Source organism: Xenopus tropicalis, chromosome 5 (assembly GCF_000004195.4).
Source record: "Xenopus tropicalis strain Nigerian chromosome 5, UCB_Xtro_10.0, whole genome shotgun sequence".
Classification (NCBI taxonomy): Eukaryota; Metazoa; Chordata; class Amphibia; order Anura; family Pipidae; genus Xenopus; species Xenopus tropicalis.
In genome coordinates this window covers 162,227,575-162,249,893 of record NC_030681.2, presented here as the reverse complement: position 1 = coordinate 162,249,893, position 22,319 = coordinate 162,227,575, and the positions used below count along the sequence as shown (strand labels likewise).

The 22,319-nt window shown below is 41.0% G+C and overlaps 2 protein-coding genes across 2 annotated transcripts; both read left to right on the top strand.

Moving 5' to 3' along the window:
* The first annotated feature begins 1,373 nt into the window (after positions 1-1,373).
* LOC116411051 (proline-rich extensin-like protein EPR1) lies at positions 1,374-2,252 on the top strand. The gene has a single exon (XM_031902827.1). It carries the CDS (start codon positions 1,374-1,376, stop codon positions 2,250-2,252), a length of 879 nt encoding a protein of 292 aa, XP_031758687.1.
* Positions 2,253-2,719: 467 nt separating this feature from the next.
* LOC116411050 (extensin-like) lies at positions 2,720-4,755 on the top strand. The gene is made up of 2 exons (XM_031902826.1): positions 2,720-3,953; positions 4,100-4,755. Exons 1-2 carry the CDS (start codon positions 2,720-2,722, stop codon positions 4,753-4,755), a joined length of 1,890 nt encoding a protein of 629 aa, XP_031758686.1.
* The last annotated feature ends 17,564 nt before the right edge of the window (positions 4,756-22,319 follow it).

The following is a 22,319-nucleotide window of genomic DNA, read 5'->3' as shown; positions in this document are numbered from 1 at the left end:
TACCCCTCAACCCCACCACCCCACCATCAACCCCTACCCCAGCAATCCACCTCAACCGACATCACCCCACCTTTTAATCTTTTCCAACAATCTACCCTCTCTCACACCCACCAACCCACCATCACTCGCACTCAACTTCCCCACCAACCTCCTTTTAACCCCGATCAACTCTATCTCACCCCCACCAACCCCATCCATCTACCCCTCACTCCCCACCAGACCCCACCTCAACGATTTCACTCCCACGCACACCATCAACCATTTCACCCCAACCAACCCACCATATAACCATTATTTTTTCCTCCCCACCAACCCACCATCAACCGGTTAACCCCCCAAGCCACCATCAATGATTCCAACACCCCCACCACCCCACCATCTACCCACCCAACCTCACCAACCCTACGTCATCAACTCGATTCACCCCACTGCAAACCCACCTGATCAACCGATCCCCCCGCCAACCCCACCACAACCGATCCCCCACCAACTCCGCACCATCAACCGATTCCCCCACCACCCCTACCATAAACCATTCCCCACCAACCCACCATCAACCGATTCCCCCCCCCACCCATCCATCACGATTAGACCCCCCCAACCCGCACTCATGCACCGATTCAGCACCCCCACCTATACTCGCAATGCAACTGATTCACCCCACAACTCACCATCAAACCGCGATTCACAGCCCCTTTTGATCCACCCAACCATCAAGATTCACGCCCCACCAACGCCAAGCCATCTAGCTTCGATTACCCCCACCAAGACTCACCATCAAGCCGATTACCCCCACCAACCCCACCATGCAACCGATTCACGCCCCATCCAACTCCACCAATCAACTGATTCACCGCCCCAACTCCACCCATCAACCGATTCACCCCCCACCCTATACCCAATCATCTACCGAGTCACCCTCCACCTCAAGCCGCCACCAATCAACGATTCACCACACCAACCCCACCATGCAACCTGACTCACCCACTCAACCACCCATCGAATTTTTCCGATTCCTCATACCCCAACCATGAATCCTGATTCAACACCCCAACAAGCACCAACATCAACCAACTCCACCCCCACACACCTGACACCATCAACCGATTCACATCCCACCAACGCCCACCATCAACGCGATTCACCCCCATCCAACCCCCCCGATCAACCGAGTTCACCCCCACAACCCACCATCAACCACTCACCCCACCACATGCGATTTTCACCCCGCACCAATTCTCCACAACAACCGATTCCCCTAATCTCTTTCTACTCCTTTATTTCTATTCTAATTCCAACTCACCCTCACCACCGATTTCACCCACTCACCCACCAAACAACCGATCACTACTACAAATCTCCCACCATCGATTATGATTCAACCCCCACCTAATCCCCCATCAACGATTCACCCCCAACCAACACCATCCATCAACCAAAAGCTGCACCCCCAACCAACCCCACTCATCAAACGCGATCACCCCACAACCCCTACCATCAACCAACTCCCCCCACCAACCCCACCAATCCAACCGATGTCACCCCAACCACACTTTCCCATCAACAGATTCACCCCACCACCCCACCATCAACCGATTCACTTCCCAACAACACCACCATCACCAACTCACGCCATCAACCCCACCATCAACCGATTCACCCACCACCCCACCAACAATCCATCTCACCCTCCACCCCTACCATCAAGCCGATTCACCCCACCAACCCCCCACAACCAATTCAACCCCCACCAACGCCCAATCAATCACCAACTACGACCCCCACCAACCACCATTCAACCGATTCAACCCCCACCATCAATGATCAACCCCCACCAACCCCACCATCAACGATTCACCCCCACCAACTCCCACCATGCAATCCGATTCACCCCCCCACCACCCACCTATCAACCGATTCAGCCACCACCAACCCCACCAATAACCGACTCCCCTACAACCACCCACCATTCACAACCGAATTCACCCACTCCCATGCCATTCAACGCGATTACCCCGCACAATCCCCACGCATCAACAGACTGCACACCTCAACAGCCACCATCCATAACACGATCACCCACCATCAACCGATTCACCCCCAACCATATCCACCATCACCAACTCACCGCACCAACGATCACTCCCCACCAACCCCACCACCAACCGACTTCCCCAACACCAAACCCCACCATCACCAATCTCAACCCCACAAACCGCGGGATTCACATCCCTACCAATCCCCACCAGTAACAACCGTAGTTTCACCACCCACTATCGAATGATTCACCCCCACCTAACGCCACCATCAATCCGATAACGTACCCAACCAACATCCACCATCTGATATCAATCTTCACCCATTTCAATCCCTCCATTCAATCTGCGATCACTCCCCACCAACCCACTTTTCAACCAATCTCTAAACCCCTACCAACATCTCCACCATCAACCGATTAACCCAACCAACACCACCATCAACCAACTCACCCCATCAACCCCACCATCAACCGATTCACCCCCACCAACCCCACTTTCAACCAACTCACCCCCACCAACCCCACCATCAACCGATTCACCCCCAACCAACACCCCCATCAACAGATTCACCTCCCACCAACCCCACCATCAACCGATTCACCCAACAAACACCACCATCAACCAACTCACCCCACCAACCCCACCATCAACCGATTCACCCCCACCAACCCCACCATCGAATGATTCACCCCCACCAACCCCACCATCAACCGATTCACCCCCACCAACCCCACCATCAACCGATTCACCCCCAACGCATCAACCAAACTCACCCCCACCAACCGACCATCAACCGATTCACCCCCACCATCAATCGATTCACCCCCACCAACCCCACCATCAACCGATTCACTCCCCATCATCAACCGATTCACCCCAACACCCCACCATCCACCGATTCACCCCCACCAACCCCACCATCAACCGATTCACCCCCACCAACCCCACCATCAACCGATTCACCAAACCCGCCATCAACAGATTTACCCCACCCCAAATCCGACATCAACCAACTCACCCCCACCAACCCCACCAACAACCGATTCACCAACACCAACCCACCATCAACCCACTCACCCCCACCAACCCGACCATCGAATGATTCACCCCACCCAAACCCACCATCAACCGATTCACCCCCACCAACCCCACCATCAACCGATTACCCTCCCACCAACCCCACCATCAACCGATTCACCCCCACCAACCCCACCATCAACCGATTCACCCCCACCAACCCCACCATCAACCGATTCACCCCACTCAACCCCACCATCAACCGATTCACCCCACCAACCCCACCATCAACTGATTCACCCCCACCAACCCCACCATCAACCGATTCACCCCCATCATCAACCGATTCACCCCCCAACCCCATCATCAACCGATTCACCCCCACCAACCCCACCATCAACCGATTCACCCCCATCATCAACCGATTCACCCCCACCAACCCACCATCAACCGATTCACCCCCACCAACCCCACATCAACCGAATTCACCAACCCCGCCATCAACTAGATTTACCTCCCACCCCCAAATCCACCATCAACCTCAACTCACGCCCACAACCTCACCAACAACCGATTACCAACACCATACCCACCATCGAATGGATTTCATCCCCAACCAACCCACCATCAACTCGATTCACCCCCACCACCATCAACTGATCTCCCCGCCACCACCATCAACGATTAACCCCACCCAATCGCCCACCAATTCCAACGATCACGCCCACCAACCCCACCATCAACGATTCACTCGCCACCCAACCTCCACCATCGACCGAGTTCACCAAACACCTACCGTCCACCATCAACGGATTCACCCGCCACCAACCCACATCAACCGATTAACCGCCCACCAACCCACCAATCAACCCGATTCACCCACCAACCACCAATCAAGTCCGATTCCACTCCCACCATCAACGATTCAGCAACACCGAACCCACCATTCAACGATTCACCTCACCATCAAACGATTCTACCAACACCAAAACCCCTGCCATCAACTCGATTCAAACCCCCACCATCAATCGATTCACCAACAGACCAACCCGGCCATCGATACCGATTCACCCCCACCATCAATGATTCACCAACACCAACCCCTAACCATCATCCGATTCATCCCCCACCAACCCTCACCATCAACCCACTCGACACCCCACCAACCGCCACATCAACCGATTCACGCACACCACCCCACCATTCGGATGATTTCTACTCGCCCACCAACCCCACTCATCAAACAATTCACAAACACACTACCATCAACCGATTCACCCGCGCACTATCACCGCGATTCAACCCATCAGCCAACAAAATCATCAACGCAAATCTCACGCCCTACCACTCCCACCACACCGATTTCACACCCATCCTAGTTCAAACCCACCCAACCCCCACCACCACCATTCAAAACCGAGTTTCACGGCATGCCACGCAACCCACCTATCAACCTGATTCCTCCCCACCTAAACCGCCATCCCATGCAACCATCTCACCCGCACCAACCCACCATCAAATCGATTCACCCCACCAAAAGCCCATCCATCAACCGATCAACCCCCACATTCAACCGTTCACCCCCCACTCATCACCGATTCCCACCCACCCCGCCATCAAAAGTTTACTCCACCGTACAAATCCACCATCAGCCAACTCACCCACCAACCCCACCAACAAAACCGATTCACACACCTAACCCCACGATCGAATGATTCACCCGCACACAACTCCACCATGCACATCCGATTCAACCCCGCACCAAACCCCACCATTCAACCGATCACCCCCACCAACGCCACCATCAACTCTACTCATTTCACCGCATTCACGCCCCACCATCAAGGCCGATTCACCCCCACCAACGCCACATTCGAAATGATTCACGACCCACCAACCCCACCATCAACCAATTCACCAACACGCGACCGATCAACCGATTCAGCCCCCACATTCAACCGATTCACCCTAACCACAAGAATTCATTCAACCAACTCAGCTCCCACAAACCACTCAGTATCAAACTCATCACCACCACCCCACGCATCATATCGATTCCGCGCCCCCACTCAACCCACATCGACTGATTCACCCCCCCAACCCAACCATCACCAATTCAACCAACACTACCATCAACTCGATTCACCCCAACCACAACCTCGATTCACTCACCAACAAAATCATCAACCAACTCACCCCCACCAACATCCCACATCACCGATCCCACCCACCACCAACCCACCATCAACGATTCACCCCCACCAACCCCCACATCAACCGATCAACGCCCACCAACGCCAACCATCAACCGATTCACCCCACCCATCGATGTCACTCCCCCACCACTACGCCACCATCAATCGCGATTACCCCCATCATCAACCGATTCACCCCACCAACCCACCATCAACCGATTCCACGCGCCCCACAATCCCCACCATCCAACCGATTACCAACCCGCGCATCAACATTTACCCGCACCCAACCCCAACCATCAATCAAGCTCACCCCACCGAACCCCACATCAAGCCGATTCAACCAACACCAACACCCACCATTGAAATGATTCACCCCCGACGCAACCCCACCATCAACCAATCACCAACACCATTACCATCAGACCGATTCACCCGCACCAACAAATCCAATCACAACTCACCCCCACAACCACGCAGTATCAGAACCTCACCACCACCCAACGCCAACCTAAGTGCATAATATCTAGTACAGAACCTCTGTAGGTGTGAGGTGGACAAGTTACCCTTGGTTGAAGTGGCGGTTATAGCTGTTTAGCGCAAGGAAAATAGGATCAACATATCCGGAAACCTTGGTGTTCCTCCCACAGTCCGTTGTTGTGTAAAGCCACTTCCATTTAAGAATTTTACCAAAATGTGGCGCCCCCTGCATTCTGTTTGCACTCAGCGCCACTTTTAGTCCTTCTTCCTGCCTGCAATCAGCACTGCCGCTCCTTGGTGTAGGGCCAGTGCTGTCCAACTTCTGCGGTGCCGAGGGCCGGAATTTCTCTCGGCATACATGGTGGACGGGCCACTAAATGGAAGCCATTTTGGGCCACTTCCCCCATCTGTAAACAGAACCACCCACTGTAAACCAACACCCATTTTATCACAATATAGTACAGTACAATGTTCTGAGTTGAGAAGAAGGTGAACAATGGGGTGTAATCAGCCTGACTCAGAAGGTGGGAACCCTGCAGCGGGGAACATAAAAGGGGATTACACTGTTTAGACAATACAGGGATACATTGTTTAACAATACAGGGGATTACAGATGTTTTACGACTACAGAAGACGATTACATGTTTAGAACAGAATACAGGGAATTACAATGTTAGACAATACAGGGGATTACATGTTTAGGACAATACAGGGGATTGTACATGTTAGACAATACAAGGGGATTACATGTTTATGACAAACAGGGGGAATTACATGTTTAGTACAATAGCAGGGATTACATGTTTAACAATACAGGATCTACATGTTTAGACAATACAGGGATATACACGTTTATGACTATACAGGGGGATTACATGTAACATAACAGGGGATTACATTGTTTAGACAATACAGGGGATTACATGTTTAGACAATTACACGTGAGATACTGTTTAGACAATCTACAGAGGGAGTTAACATGTTCAAGGACAATACAGGGATTACAATGTTTAGGACAATACAGGGGGATTACATGTTTATGACAGTACAGGGGATTCATTTTAGAACAATACAGGGATATTAATTTTTAGCACAATACAGGGGATTACACTGTTAGACAATTAACAAGGATTTACATGTTTAGACAATAACAGAGTCTTACAATGTTTAGACAATAGCAGAGGATTACTATGTTTGACAATTACACGGGATTCATGTTTAGACAATACAGGGGGATTTATCATGTTTAGGACAATACAGGGGATTACTTTTAGACAATACAAGGGGGATTGACACTGTTTAGACACATACAGGGGGATTACATGTTTAGAACAATACAGGGATTAATGTTTTAGACAATACAGGGGATTACAGTGTTTAGACAATAATCGGGGGATTACATGTTTAGACAATACAGTGGGAATTACATGTTTACAAATGAACAACAGGGGAAATTACAGTTTTAGCAATACAGAGGGATTAACATGTTAGACACTACAGGGGATTTATCATGTTTAAGAACAGATACAGGGGATTGACATGTTTAGACAATACAGGGGATTACATGTTTAGACAATTACAGGGGGATTAACATGTTTAGCACAATACAGAGGGGATTACATGCTTTAGACAATACAGGGGAATACATGTTTAGCCAATACAGGGGATTACAATGTTAAGACAATACAGGGGATTACATGGTTAAGACAATACAGGGGATGACATGTTTAGACAATACAGAGGGATTACATGTTTAGGACATACAGAGGGAGTTACATGTTTAGCAATACAGGGGATTACATGTTTAGACAATACAGGGGATGTACATGTTTAGGTACGAGAAACAAGGGATTACATTTGTAGAGACATCAGGGGGATTACATGTTTAGACAATACAGGGGGATTACATGTTAACAATAGAGGGGGATTACATGGTTTTTAGACACTACAGAGGGATTAACATGTTTTTAGACAAGCTACATGGGGATTACATGTTTAGACAATACAGGGGGATTACATTTTTACTACATACAGAGGATGTATCATGTGTTAGACAATACAGAGGATTACATGTTAGACATATACAGAGTGGATTTACATTTTAGCACAATACTAGGGGATTACATGTTAGACAATACAGAGGGTGATTACATGTTTTAGACAATACAAGGATTTACATGTTTAGACAATACAGAGGGATTACATGTTTAAGACAATTACAGGGGATTACATGTTTAGAAATAACCAATTACAGGGGATACATGTTTAGACAAAAGAGGGAGTTACATGTTAGAACAATACACGGGGATTAACATTTTAGGACAATAGCAGGGATTACATGTTAGAACAATACAGGGGATTACATGTTAGACAATACAGAGCGGATTACATGTTTAGATCAATACAGGGGATTTACATGTTTTAGACAATACAGGGGATTACATGTTAGACAACTACATAGGGGATACATGTTAGACAATTAACAGAGGGATTACATGTTTAAGACAATACAGAGGGAACTTACATTTTAACATACAGGGGGATTACATGTTAAAGACAATACAGGGATTACATGTTTAGGACCAGTATACAGGGATTAGCATGTTTAGACAATAACAGGGGGATTACATGTTAGTTAACAATATCAGAGGATTTACATGTTAGACGAATACAGGGGGATTACATTTGTAGACAATACCAGGGATTACATTTTAGGACGAATACAGGGGAATTACAGTTTAGAACAACATACAGGGATTACATGTTAGACAACTAGCAGGGGATTTACATGTTTAACAATACAGGGGGATACATGTTTAGACAAATACAGGGCGATTACATGTTTAGACAATACAGAGGGAATTACAGTTAAGACAATACATGAGGGATACAATTTTCGCACAATCCAGAGGGATTACATGTTTAGACAAACAGGGGATTACATGTTTAGACAATACAGAGGGATTAGCATGTTTAGACAATACGAAGGGATTCATGTTTAGAACAATACACAGAGGGAATACATGTTTAGACAATACAGTAGGATTACAATGTTTAGACCAAGTACAGAGGGATTACTTGTTAGACATACAGGAGGTGATTACATGCTTTTAGACTAATATGACAGGGGATTACATGGTTTAACAATCATGGGGGATTACAAAGTGTTTAGACAATACAGGGTGATTACAGTTTGTTACGACATAGCAGGGGATTACATGTTTAGCACAATACAGAGGGAATACATTTTTAAGACAATACGGGGGAGTTACATGTTTAGACAATACAGGGGGATTACAATGTTTAGACAATACAGAGGGATTACATGTTTAGACAATAACAGGGGATTACATGTTTTAGCCCAATACAGGGGGGATTACATGTTAGAACAATACAGGGGATTACAGTTTAGACAATACAGAGATTACTGTTAGTACAAATACCAGGGGGATTACATGTTTAGACAATACAGGGGATTACAATGTTTAACAATACAGGGGGATTTAACATGTTTACGACAATTAAGAGGGATACATGTTTAGACAATACAGGGGGATTACATGTTTAGCAAATACAGGGGATTATCATTTTAGTACAATACAGGGGCGATTACACTTGTTTAGGAGCAACTACAGGGGGGATTACCATGTTAGAACAATACAAGGGATCTACAATGTTTAGACAATAACAGGGATTACATGTTTAGACAATACAGGGGATTACACATGTTTGAGACAATAAGAGGGATTAATGTTTAAGACAATACAGGGGATGACATGTTTAGACAATACAGGGGGAATCACATGTTTTAGACAATACACGGGGGAATTACATTGTTAGACACAATACAGGGGGATTACATGTTTGAGAACAATACAGGGGGATTACATGTTCTCAGAACAATACAGGGGAGTACATGTTTAGACAAACAGGGGGATTACAGTTTACTACATACAAGAGGAAATTACATGTGTTAGACATACAGGGGGATTTACTGTTAGACAACTACAGGGGGATACATGGTTTAGACAATACAGGGGGATTAACAATTTTAGACAATACCAGGGATTTACATTGTTTAGACAATAAGGGGGAATAGCATGTTAGGACATACAGAGGATTACATGTTTAACAATACAGGGGATTACAGTGTTTTAGACAAACAGGGGGATTACATGTTTAGACAATACATGGGGATACATGTTTTAGTACAAAACATGGGGATTACATGTTTTATGAACAATAGCATGGGGGAGTTACATGTTTAGACAATACAGAGGGATTAACATGTTTAGATCAATACAGGGGAATTTACACTGCTTTAGACCAATACAGGGGATTTACAAATGGTTTAGACAATACAGAGGGATTACAATGTGTAGACAATAGCAGGGGGATTACATGTTTAGACAATACAGGGGATTTAACATGTTTAACATAACAAAAGGGATTACATGGTTTAGACATACAACAAGAGGATGTTAGCATGTTAGACAATACAAGAGGATTTAAGCATGTTATGACAATACAGATGGGAATTACAATGTTAGACAATTACAGGGGGATTAACAATGTTTATGACAATACAGATGGATTACATGTTAGGACAAACAGGGGGATAGCATGTTTAGACAGATACTAGGAGGATTACATGTTTAGCAAAATCAGGGGGATTACATGTTTAGCATATACAGAAGGATTACATAGTTTTAGCTGACAATAACAGGGGATTACATGTTAGACAATACAGGAGGGATTACATGTTTAGCAACAAATACAGAGGATTGTACATGTTTAGGACCATATACAGAGGATTACATGTTTATACAGTATACAGAGGATTAACATGTTTAGACAGTACAGGGGATTTACATGTTAGAACAATAACAGGGGGAATTACATGTTTAACAATACAGGGGATTAACATGTTAGACAATACAAGTGGGATTACATGTTTAGACATTACAGCAGGATTTACATGTTTAGTACAATACAGGGGGATTACATGCTTTAGACAATACAGGGGATTACATTTTAGACAATACAGGGGAATTACATGTGTTAGACAGAATACAGGGATACATGTTAGACAATACCAAGGGTGATACATGTTTATAAGACAATAAGGGGATTTACATGTTTAGAGTCAATACAGAGGATTAACAGTGTTTAAGACAATATACCAGGGGATTACATGTTTAGTGACAATACAGGGGGATTCACCATGTTTAGACAAGTACGGGGATTACATGTTATAGACAATACAGGTGGGTATTACATGGTTTAGTGACAAATACAGGGGATTAACATTGTTTAGACAATACAGGGATTTACATGTTTAGACAATACAGGGGGATTACATGTTTAGACCAACTAATACAGAGGGATTACATGATTTTAGACAATACGAACAGGGGATTAACGATGTTTTATGACAATACATGGGATTACATGTTAGACAATACAGGGGGATATACATCGTTAGACAATACAGGGGGATAACATGTTTATGATCAATACAGAGGATTACAATAGTTTAGACAATACAGGGGATTACAGTTTTTGATACCAATACAGCGGATTTACATTGTGTAGACAATAACAGAGGCGATCATGTCTAGACGAATTAAAGGGGATTACATGTTTAGACAATACAGGGGATTACATGTTTAGACAATACAGGGGATTACATGTTTAGACAATACAGGGGATTACATGTTTAGACAATACACGGGGATTACATGTTTAGACAATACAGGGGATTACATGTTTAGACAATACAGGGGATTACATGTTTAGACAATACAGGGGATTAATGTTTAGACAATACAGGGGATTACATGTTTAGACAATACAGGGGATTACATGTTTGACAATACAGGGGATTACATGTTTAGACAATACAGGGGATTACATGTTTAGACAATACAGGGGATTACATGTTTAGACAATACAGAGGGATTACATGTTTAGACAATACAGAGGGATTACATGTTTAGACAATACAGGGGATTACATGTTTAGACAATACAGGGGGATTACATGTTTTAGACAATACAGAGGGATTACATGTTTAGACAATACAGGGGGGATTACATGTTTAGACAATACAGGGGGATTACATGTTTAGACAATACGTAGGGGATTACATGTTTAGACAATACAGGGGGATTAAACATTGTTAGACAATACAGGGGATTACATGTTTAGACAATACAGGGGGATTACATGTTTAGACAATACAGGGGATTACATGTTTAGACAATACAGAGGGATTACATGTTTAGACAATACAGAGGGATTACATGTTTAGACAATACAGGGGATTACATGTTTAGACAATACAGAGGGAATACATGTTTAGACAATACAGGGGATTACATGTTTAGACAATACAGAGGGATTACATGTTTAAGAAAATCAGTGGATCATGTTAGGACAATACAGGGGATTACATGTTTAGACAATACATGAGGATTACATGTTTAGACAATACAGAGGGATTACATGTTTAGACAATACAAGAGGATTACATGTTTAGACAATACAGAGGATTAAACATGTTAGACAATACAGGGGATTACACTTGTTTTAGACAATACAGGGGGAATACATGTTTAGACAATACAGGGGATTACATGTTTAGACAATACAGGGGGAATACATGTTTTGACAATACAGGGGGAATACATGTTTAGACAAAACAGAGTGATACATGTTTAGACAATACAGGGGGAATACATGTTTAGACAATACAGGGGGATTACATGTTTAGACAATACAGGGGAATACATGTTTAGACAATACAGAGGATTACATGTTTAGACAATACAGAGGATTACATGTTTAGAACAATACAGGGGGATTACATGTTTAGACAATATAGCAGGGGGAACTACATGTTTAGACAATACAGGGGGATTACATGTTTAGACAATACAGAGGATTACATTTTAGACAATACAAGGGGATTACATGTTTAGACAATACAGGGGATTACATGTTTAGACAATACAGGGGATTTACATGTTTAGACAATACAGGGGATTACATGTTTAGACAATACAGGAATATACAGTGTTAGACAATACAGGGATTACATGTTTAGACAATACAGAGGGATTACATGTTTAGACAATACAGGGGGATTACATGTTTAGACAATACAGGGGATTACATGTTTAGACAATACAGGGGATTACATGTTTAGACAATACAGGGGATTACATGTTTAGACAATACAGGGGATTACATGTTTAGACAATACAGGGGATTACATGTTTAGACAATACAGGGGATTACATGTTTAGACAATACAGAGGATTGACATGTTTAGACAATACAGGTGGGATTACATGTTTAGACAATACCAGGGATTACATGTTTAGACAATACAGGTGGGATTACATGTTTAGACAATGACAGGGGATTACATGTTTAGACAATACAGGGGATTACATGTTTAGACAATACAGGGGATTACATGTTTAGTAACATACAGGGATACATGTTTTAAGACATACGAGGGATTTACATTAGTTTATGACAATCAGGGGGATTAACGATGTTTAGACAATAAAACGGGGGATTATCAATGTTTAGTACAATACAGGTGGATTACTGTTTAGACAATACAGGGGATACATTTTAGTACAATACAGGAATTACATGTTTAGATCAATTACATGGGGATTACATGTTAGTATCATACAGGAGGATTACATGTTTAGACAAATAACAGGGGATTTAACAATTTTAGAACAAACAGGGGGATACATGTTTAGAGCATACAGGGATTACATGTTATACAGATACAGGGATGACATGTTTAGGAGCAATACAGGGGGATTAATATGTTTAGACAATAGAGACGGGATTACAGTTTTAGATCAATAACAGGAGGATAGATGTAGACAATACAGGGGATACGATGTATTGATGACAATACAGGGGGATTACTTGTTGTAGTAGCATTATAGGGGGGATTACATGTTGTTAGACAATACAGGATTAACATTGTTAGTGGCAATACTAGAGGGATTATCATGTTTGAAGACACAGTATACTAGAGGATTACATGTTTTAGAAGCAAAGGGGATTACCGATGTTGTTACGCAATACAGAGGGAATAACATGTTAGCACAATACAGGGATTACATGTTAGGACAATACAGAGGGAGGTGACAAGTTTTTAGGACAATAGTCAGGGATTATCATGTTTAGACAATACAGGGGGAGTTACATGTTTAGGACAATACCAGCGGGATATACATGTTTTTAGAACAATTACAGGGGATTACATTTAGTACAATACAGGGGATTGACATGTTTAGAAACCAATACTGAGGATTAATGGTTTATGGACAATAACGGGGAATTACATGTTTAGACAATACAGGGGGGATTAGCATGTTTTAGACAATACAGGGGGATTACAATGCTTTAGACAATACATGGGATATTACATGTTTATAAGACAATACAGGGGATACAATGTTTTAGCACAATTACAGGGGGATTTACATTGTTAGACAATACAGGGAAGAAAAAAATAAATTTACCCAAAAATGGTGTTTATTAAGAAGACAATAAAGCAAAAGGGGGAAAAATTTTAAACATGGGTTTAGACAATACAGGGGATTACATGTTTAGACAATACAGGGGATTAACATGTTTAGACAATACATGTGGGGATTACATGTTTAGACAATACAGAGGGATTACATGTTTAGACAATACAGAGGGATTACATGTTTAGACAAATACAGGGGGGATACATGTTTAGACAATACAGGGATTACATGTTTAGACAATAAAGGATTACATGTTTAGACAATACAGGGGATTACATGTTTAGACAATACAGGGGATTACATGTTTAGACAATACAGAGGGATTACATGTTTAGACAATACAGGGGGATTACATGTTTAGACAATACAGGGGGATTACATGTTTAGACAATACAGGGGATTACATGTTTAGAAGTCATACAGGGGGATTACATGTTTAGACATGACAGGGATACATGTTTAGACAATACAGAGCGGATTACATGTTTAGACAATACAGAGGGATTACATGTTTAGACAATATAGGGGGATTACATGTTTAGACAATACAGGGGGATTACATGTTTAGACAATACAGGGGTATTACATGTTTAGACAATACAGGGGATTACATGTTTAGACAATACAGGGGATTACATGTTTAGACAATACAGAGGGAATTACATGTTTAGACAATACAGGGGGATTACATGTTTAGACAATACAGGGATACATGTTTAACAATACAGGAATTACATGTTAGACAATACAGAGGGATTACATGTTTAGACAATACAGGGGGATTACATGTTTAGACAATACAGGGATTACATGTTTAGACAATACGGGGATTACATGTTTAGACAATACAGGGGATTACATGTTTAGACAATACAGAGGGAATTACATGTTTAGACAATACAGGAGGGATTACATGTTTAGACAATACAGGGGGATTACATGTTTAGACAATACAGGGGGATTACATGTTTAGACAATACAGAGAGATTACATGTTTAGACAATACAGGGATTACATGTTTAGACAATACAGAGTTACATGTTTAGACAATACAGAGGATTACATGTTTAGACAATACAGGGGGATTACATGTTTAGACAATACAGCGAGGGATTACATGTTTAGACAATACAGGGGATTACATGTTTAGACAATACAGGGGATTACATGTTTAGACAATACAGGGATTACATGTTTAGACAATACAGGGGATTACATGTTTAGACAACAGGGATTACATGTTTAGACAATACAGAGGGATTACATGTTTAGACAATACAGGGGGATTACATGTTTAGACAATACAGGGGGATTACATGTTTAGACAATACAGGGGATTACATGTTTAGACAATACAGGGGATTACATGTTTAGACAATACAGGGGATTACATGTTTAGACAATACAGAGGGATTACATGTTTAGACAATACAGAGGATTACATGTTTAGACAATACAGGGGATTACATGTTATGCAATCATGAGGGAATAACATTTAGACAATACAGGGGATTTACATGTTTAGACAATACAGGAGGGATTACATGTTTAGACAATACAGCGGGGATTACATGTTTAGACAATACAGGGGGATTACATGTTTAGACAATACATGGGGATTACATGTTTAGACAATACAGAGGGGATTACATGTTTAGACAATACAGGGGAATTACATGTTTAGACAATACAGGGGGATTACATGTTTAGACAATCAGGGGATTACATGTTTAGACAATACAGAGATTACATGTTTAGACAATACCAGGGATTACATGTTTAGACAATACAGAGGATTACATGTTTAGACAATACAGAGGATTACATGTTTAGACAATACAGGGGGTTACATGTTTAGACAATACAGGGATTCACATGTTTAGACAATACAGGGATTACATGTTTAGACAATACAGGGGATTACATGTTTAGACAATACAGGGGATTACATGTTTAGACAATACAGTGGGATTACATGTTTAGACAATACAGGGAATCATGTTTAGACAATACAGAGGGATTACATGTTTAGACAATACAGGATTACATGTTTAGACAATACAGGGGGATTACATGTTTAGACAATACAGGGGATTACATGTTTAGACAATACAGGGGATTACATGTTTAGACAATACAGGGGATTACATGTTTAGACAATACAGAGGGGATTACATGTTTAGACAATACAGGGGATTACATGTTTAGACAATACAGGGGATTACATGTTTAGCATACAGGGATACATGTTTAGACAATACAGGGGATTACATGTTTAGACAATACAGGGGATTACATGTTTAGACAATACAGGGGATTACATGTTTAGACAATACCAGGGGATTACATGTTTAGACAATACAGGGGGAATTCATGTTTAGACAATACAGGGGATTACATGTTTAGACAATACAGAGGATTACATGTTTAGACAATAACAGGGGATTAAGTTTAGACCAATACAGGGGATTACATGTTTAGACAATACAGGGGGATTACATGTTTAGACAATACAGAGGGATTACATGTAGACAATACAGAAGGGGATTACATGTTTAGACAATAACAGGGATTACATGTTTAGACAATACAGGGGGATTACATGTTTAGACAATACAGGGGAAATTGACATGTTTAGACAATAACGGGGGATTACATGTTTAGACAATACCTGGGGATTACATGTTTAGACAATACAGGGGATTAACATGTTTAGACAATACATGGGGATTACATGTTTAGACAATACAGGGGGAATACATGTTTAGACAATACAGGGGATTACATGTTTAGACAATACAGGGGATTACATGTTTAGACAATACAGAGGGATTACATGTGTTAGACAATACAGGGGATTACATGTTTAGACAATACAGGGGATTACATGTTTAGACAATACCACGTGGGATTACATGTTTAGACAATACAGGGGATTACATGTTTAGACAATACAGGGCGGATTACATGTTTAGACAAACAAGTGGATTACATGTTTAGACAATACAGAGGGATTACATGTTTAGACAATACAGGGGGATTACATGTTTAGACAATACAGGGGGATACATGTTTAGACAATACAGGGGATTACATGGTTTAGACAATACAGGGGGATTACATGTTTAGACAATACGGGGGGATTACATGTTTAGACAATACAGGGAAGGGATTACATGTTTAGACAATACAGAGGGATTACATGTTTAGACAATACAGGGGATTACATGTTTACACAATACAGGGGTTACATGTTTAGACAATACAGAGGGATTACATGTTTAGACAATACAGGGGGAAAATTACATGTTTAGACAATACAGGGGATTACATGTTTAGACAATACAGGGGGATTACATGTTTAGACAATACAGGGGATTACATGTTTAGACAATACAGGATTACATGTTTAGACAATACAGGGATTACATGTTTAGACAATACAGGGGGATTACATGTTTAGACAATACAGGGGATTACATGTTTAGACAATAAGGGGGATTACATGTTTAGACAATACAGGGGGTTACATGTTTAGACAATACAGAGGAATTACATGTTTAGACAATACAGGGGGATACATTTTAACAATCAGGGATACATGTTTAGACAATACAGGGATTACATGTTTAGACAATACAGGGGATTACATGTTTAGACAATACAGGGGGATTACATGTTTAGACAATACAGGGGATTACATGTTTAGACAATACAGGGGATTACATGTTTAGACAATACAGGGATTACATGTTTAGACAATACAGGGGATTACATGTTTAGACAATACAGGGGATTACATGTTTAGACAATACAGGGGATTACATGTTTAGACAATACAGGGGATTACATGTTTAGACAATACAGGGGATTACATGTTTAGACAATACAGAGATTACATGTTTAGACAATACAGGGGATTACATGTTTAGACAATATCGGGGATTACATTTAGACAATACAGGGGATTACATGTTTAGACAATACAGGGGATTACATGTTTAGACAATACAGGGGATTACATGTTTAGACAATACAGGGATATCATGTTTAGACAATACAGGGGGGAGGAAACAAATTACATGTTTAGACAATACAGGGGATTACATGTTTAGACAATACAGGGGACTTACATGTTTAGACAATACAGGGGAAATTACATGTTTAGACAATACAGGGGATTACATGTTTAGACAATACAGGGGATTACATGTTTAGACAATACAGGGGATTACATGTTTAGACAATACAGAGGGAATACATGTTTAGACAATACAGGGGATTACATGTTTAGACAATACAGGGGATTACATGTTTAGACAATACAGGGAATAACGATGTTTAGACAATAACAGGGATTACATGTTTAGACAATACAGAGGGATTACATGTTTAGACAATACAGGGGGATTACATTGTTTAGACAATACAGGGGATTACATGTTTAGACAATACAGGGGGATTACATGTTTAGACAATACAGGGGATTACATGTTTAGACAATACAGGGGGATTACATGTTTAGACAATACAGGGGATTATCATGTTTAGACAATACAGGGGAATTACATGTTTAGACAATACAGGGGGATTACATGTTTAGACAATACGAAGGGATTACATGTTTAGACAATACAGGGGGATTACATGTTTAGACAATACAGGGGATTACATGTTTAGACAATACAGGGGGATTACATGTTTAGACAATACAGGGGATTACATGTTTAGACAATACGGGGGGATTACATGTTTAGACAATACAGGGGATTATATGTTTAGACAATACAGGTGGATTACATGTTTAGACAATACAGGGGGATTACATGATTTTAGACAATACAGGGGGGATTTACATGTTTCTAGACAATACAGGGGATTACATGTTTAGACAATACAGGGGTTACATGTTTAGACAATACAGAGGGATTACATGTTTAGACAATACAGAGGGTATTACATGTTTAGACAATACAGGGGATTCACATGTTTAGACAATACAGTGGGGATTACATGTTTAGACAATACAGAGGATTACATGTTTAGACAATACAGGGGATTACATGTTTAGACAATACAGGGGAGTTACATGTTTAGACAATACACGGGGGATTACATGTTTAGACAATACAGAGGGATTACATGTTTAGACAATACAGAGGGATTACATGTTTAGACAATACAGGACGGATTACATGTTTAGACAATACAGGGGGATTCACGTTTTAGACAATACAGAGGGATTACATGTTTAGACAATACAGGGGATTACATGTTTAGACAATACAGGGGATTACATGTTTAGACAATACAGGGGAATTCATGTTTAGACAATACAGAGGGATTACATGTTTAGACAATACAGAGGAATTACATGTTTAGACAATACAGAGGATTACATGTTTAGACAATACAGAGGATTACATGTTTAGACAATACAGAGGATTACATGTTTAGACAATACAGGGACTATCATGTTTAGACAATACAGGGGGATTACATGTTTAGACAATAAGGGGATTACATGTTTAGACAATACAGGGGGATTACATGTTTAGACAATACAGGGGATTACATGTTTAGACAATACAGAGGGATTACATGTTTAGACAATACATGGGGATTACATGTTTAGACAATACAGGGATTACATGTTTAGACAATACAGGGATTAAAATGTTTAGACAATACAGAGGGATTACATGTTTAGACAATACAGAAGGGATTACATGTTTAGACAACAGAGGGAATTACATGTTTAGACAATACAGAGGATTATATCATGTTTAGACAATACAGAGGGATTACATGTTTAGACAATACAGAGGGATTACATGTTTAGACAATACAGGGGCTTACATGTTTAGACAATACAGGGGTTACATGTTTAGACAATACAGGGGGTAATACATGTTTAGACAATACAGAGGATTACATGTTTAGACAATACAGAGATTTACAATTTTAGACAATACAGGGGATTACATGTTTAGACAATACAGAGGGATTACATGTTTAGACAATACAGGGGGAATTACATGTTTAGACAATACAGAGGGATTACATGTTTAGACAATACAGGGGGATTACATGTTTAGACAATACAGGGAATTACATGTTTAGACAATACAGGGGAATTACATGTTTAGACAATACAGGGGATTACATGTTTAGACAATACAGGGGATTAACATGTTTAGACAATACAGGGGGATTACATGTTTAGACAATACAGGGGATTACATGTTTAGACAATACAGGTGGATTACATGTTTAGACAATACAGGGGGATTACATGTTTAGACAATACAGGGAAGATTACATGTTTAGACAATACAGGGGATTACATGTTTAGACAATACAGAGGATTACATGTTTAGACAATACAAGAGAATTACATGTTTAGAACAGGGGGATTACATGTTTAGACAATACAGGGATTACATGTTTAGACAATACAGGCGGGATTACATGTTTAGACAATACAGGGGATTACATGTTTAGACAATACAGGGGGATTACATGTTTAGACAATACAGAGGGATTACATGTTTAGACAATACAGGGGATTACATGTTTAGACAATACAGGGGATTACATGTTTAGACAATACAGGGGATTACATGTTTAGACAATACAGGGGATTACATGTTTAGACAATACAGGGGATTACATGTTTAGACAATACAGGGGATTACATGTTTAGACAATACAGGGGATTACATGTTTAGACAATACAGGGGATTACATGTTTAGGGAACAATACAGGGGTTACATGTTTAGACAATACAGGGGATTACATGTTTAGACAATACAGGGGATTACATGTTTAGACAATACAGGGATTACATGTTTAGACAATACAGGGATTACATGTTTACCAATACAGGGGATTACATGTTTAGACAATACAGAGGGATTACATGTTTAGACAATACAGGGGATTACATGTTTAGACAATACAGGGGATTACATGTTTAGACAATACAGGGGGATTACATGTTTAGACAATACAGAGGGATTACATGTTTAGACAATACAGGGGGATTACATGTTTAGACAATACAGGGGATTACATGTTTAGACAATACAGGGGGATTACATGTTTAGACAATACAGGGGATTACATGTTTAGACAATACAGGGGGATTACATGTTTAGACAATACAGGGGATTACATGTTTAGACAATACAGGGGATTACATGTTTAGACAATACAGAGGGATTACATGTTTAGACAATACAGGGGATTACATGTTTAGACAATACAGGGGATTACATGTTTAGACAATACAGGGGGATTACATGTTTAGACAATACAGGGGATTACATGTTTAGACAATACAGGGGGATTACATGTTTAGACAATACAGGGGATTACATGTTTAGACAATACAGGGGGATTACATGTTTAGACAATACAGGGGGATTACATGTTTAGACAATACAGGGGAATAACATGTTTAGACAATACAGGGGATTACATGTTTAGACAATACAGGGTTACATGTTTAGACAATACAGGGGGATTAACATGTTTAGACAATACAGGAGGGATTACATGTTTAGACAATACAGGGGATTACATGTTTAGACAATACAGGGGATTACATGTTTAGACAATACAGGAGGGATTACATGTTTAGACAATACAGGGGATTACATGTTTAGACAATACAGGGGATTACATGTTTAGACAATACAGGGGGATTACATGTTTAGACAATACAGAGGGATACATGTTTAGACAATACAGGGGATTACATGTTTAGACAATACAGGGATTACATGTTTAGACAATACAGGGGATTACATGTTTAGACAATACAGGGGATTACATGTTTAGACAATACAGGGGGATTACATGTTTAGACAATACAGAGGGATTACATGTTTAGACAATACATGGAGGGATTACATGTTTAGACAATACAGGGGGATTACATGTTTAGACAAAAAAGGGGGATTACATGTTTAGACAATACAGAGGGATTACATGTTTAGACAATACAGGG

Coding starts and splice junctions, on each gene's coding strand:
- LOC116411050 (XM_031902826.1), top strand. CDS start 2,720: ATGATTCACCCCCACCAACCCCACCATCAACCGATTCACCCCCACCAA. Junction 3,954..4,099: donor ACCCACCAACCACCAATCAA/GTCCGATTCCAC, acceptor ATTCACCAACAG/ACCAACCCGGCCATCGATAC.
- LOC116411051 (XM_031902827.1), top strand. CDS start 1,374: ATGATTCAACCCCCACCTAATCCCCCATCAACGATTCACCCCCAACCA.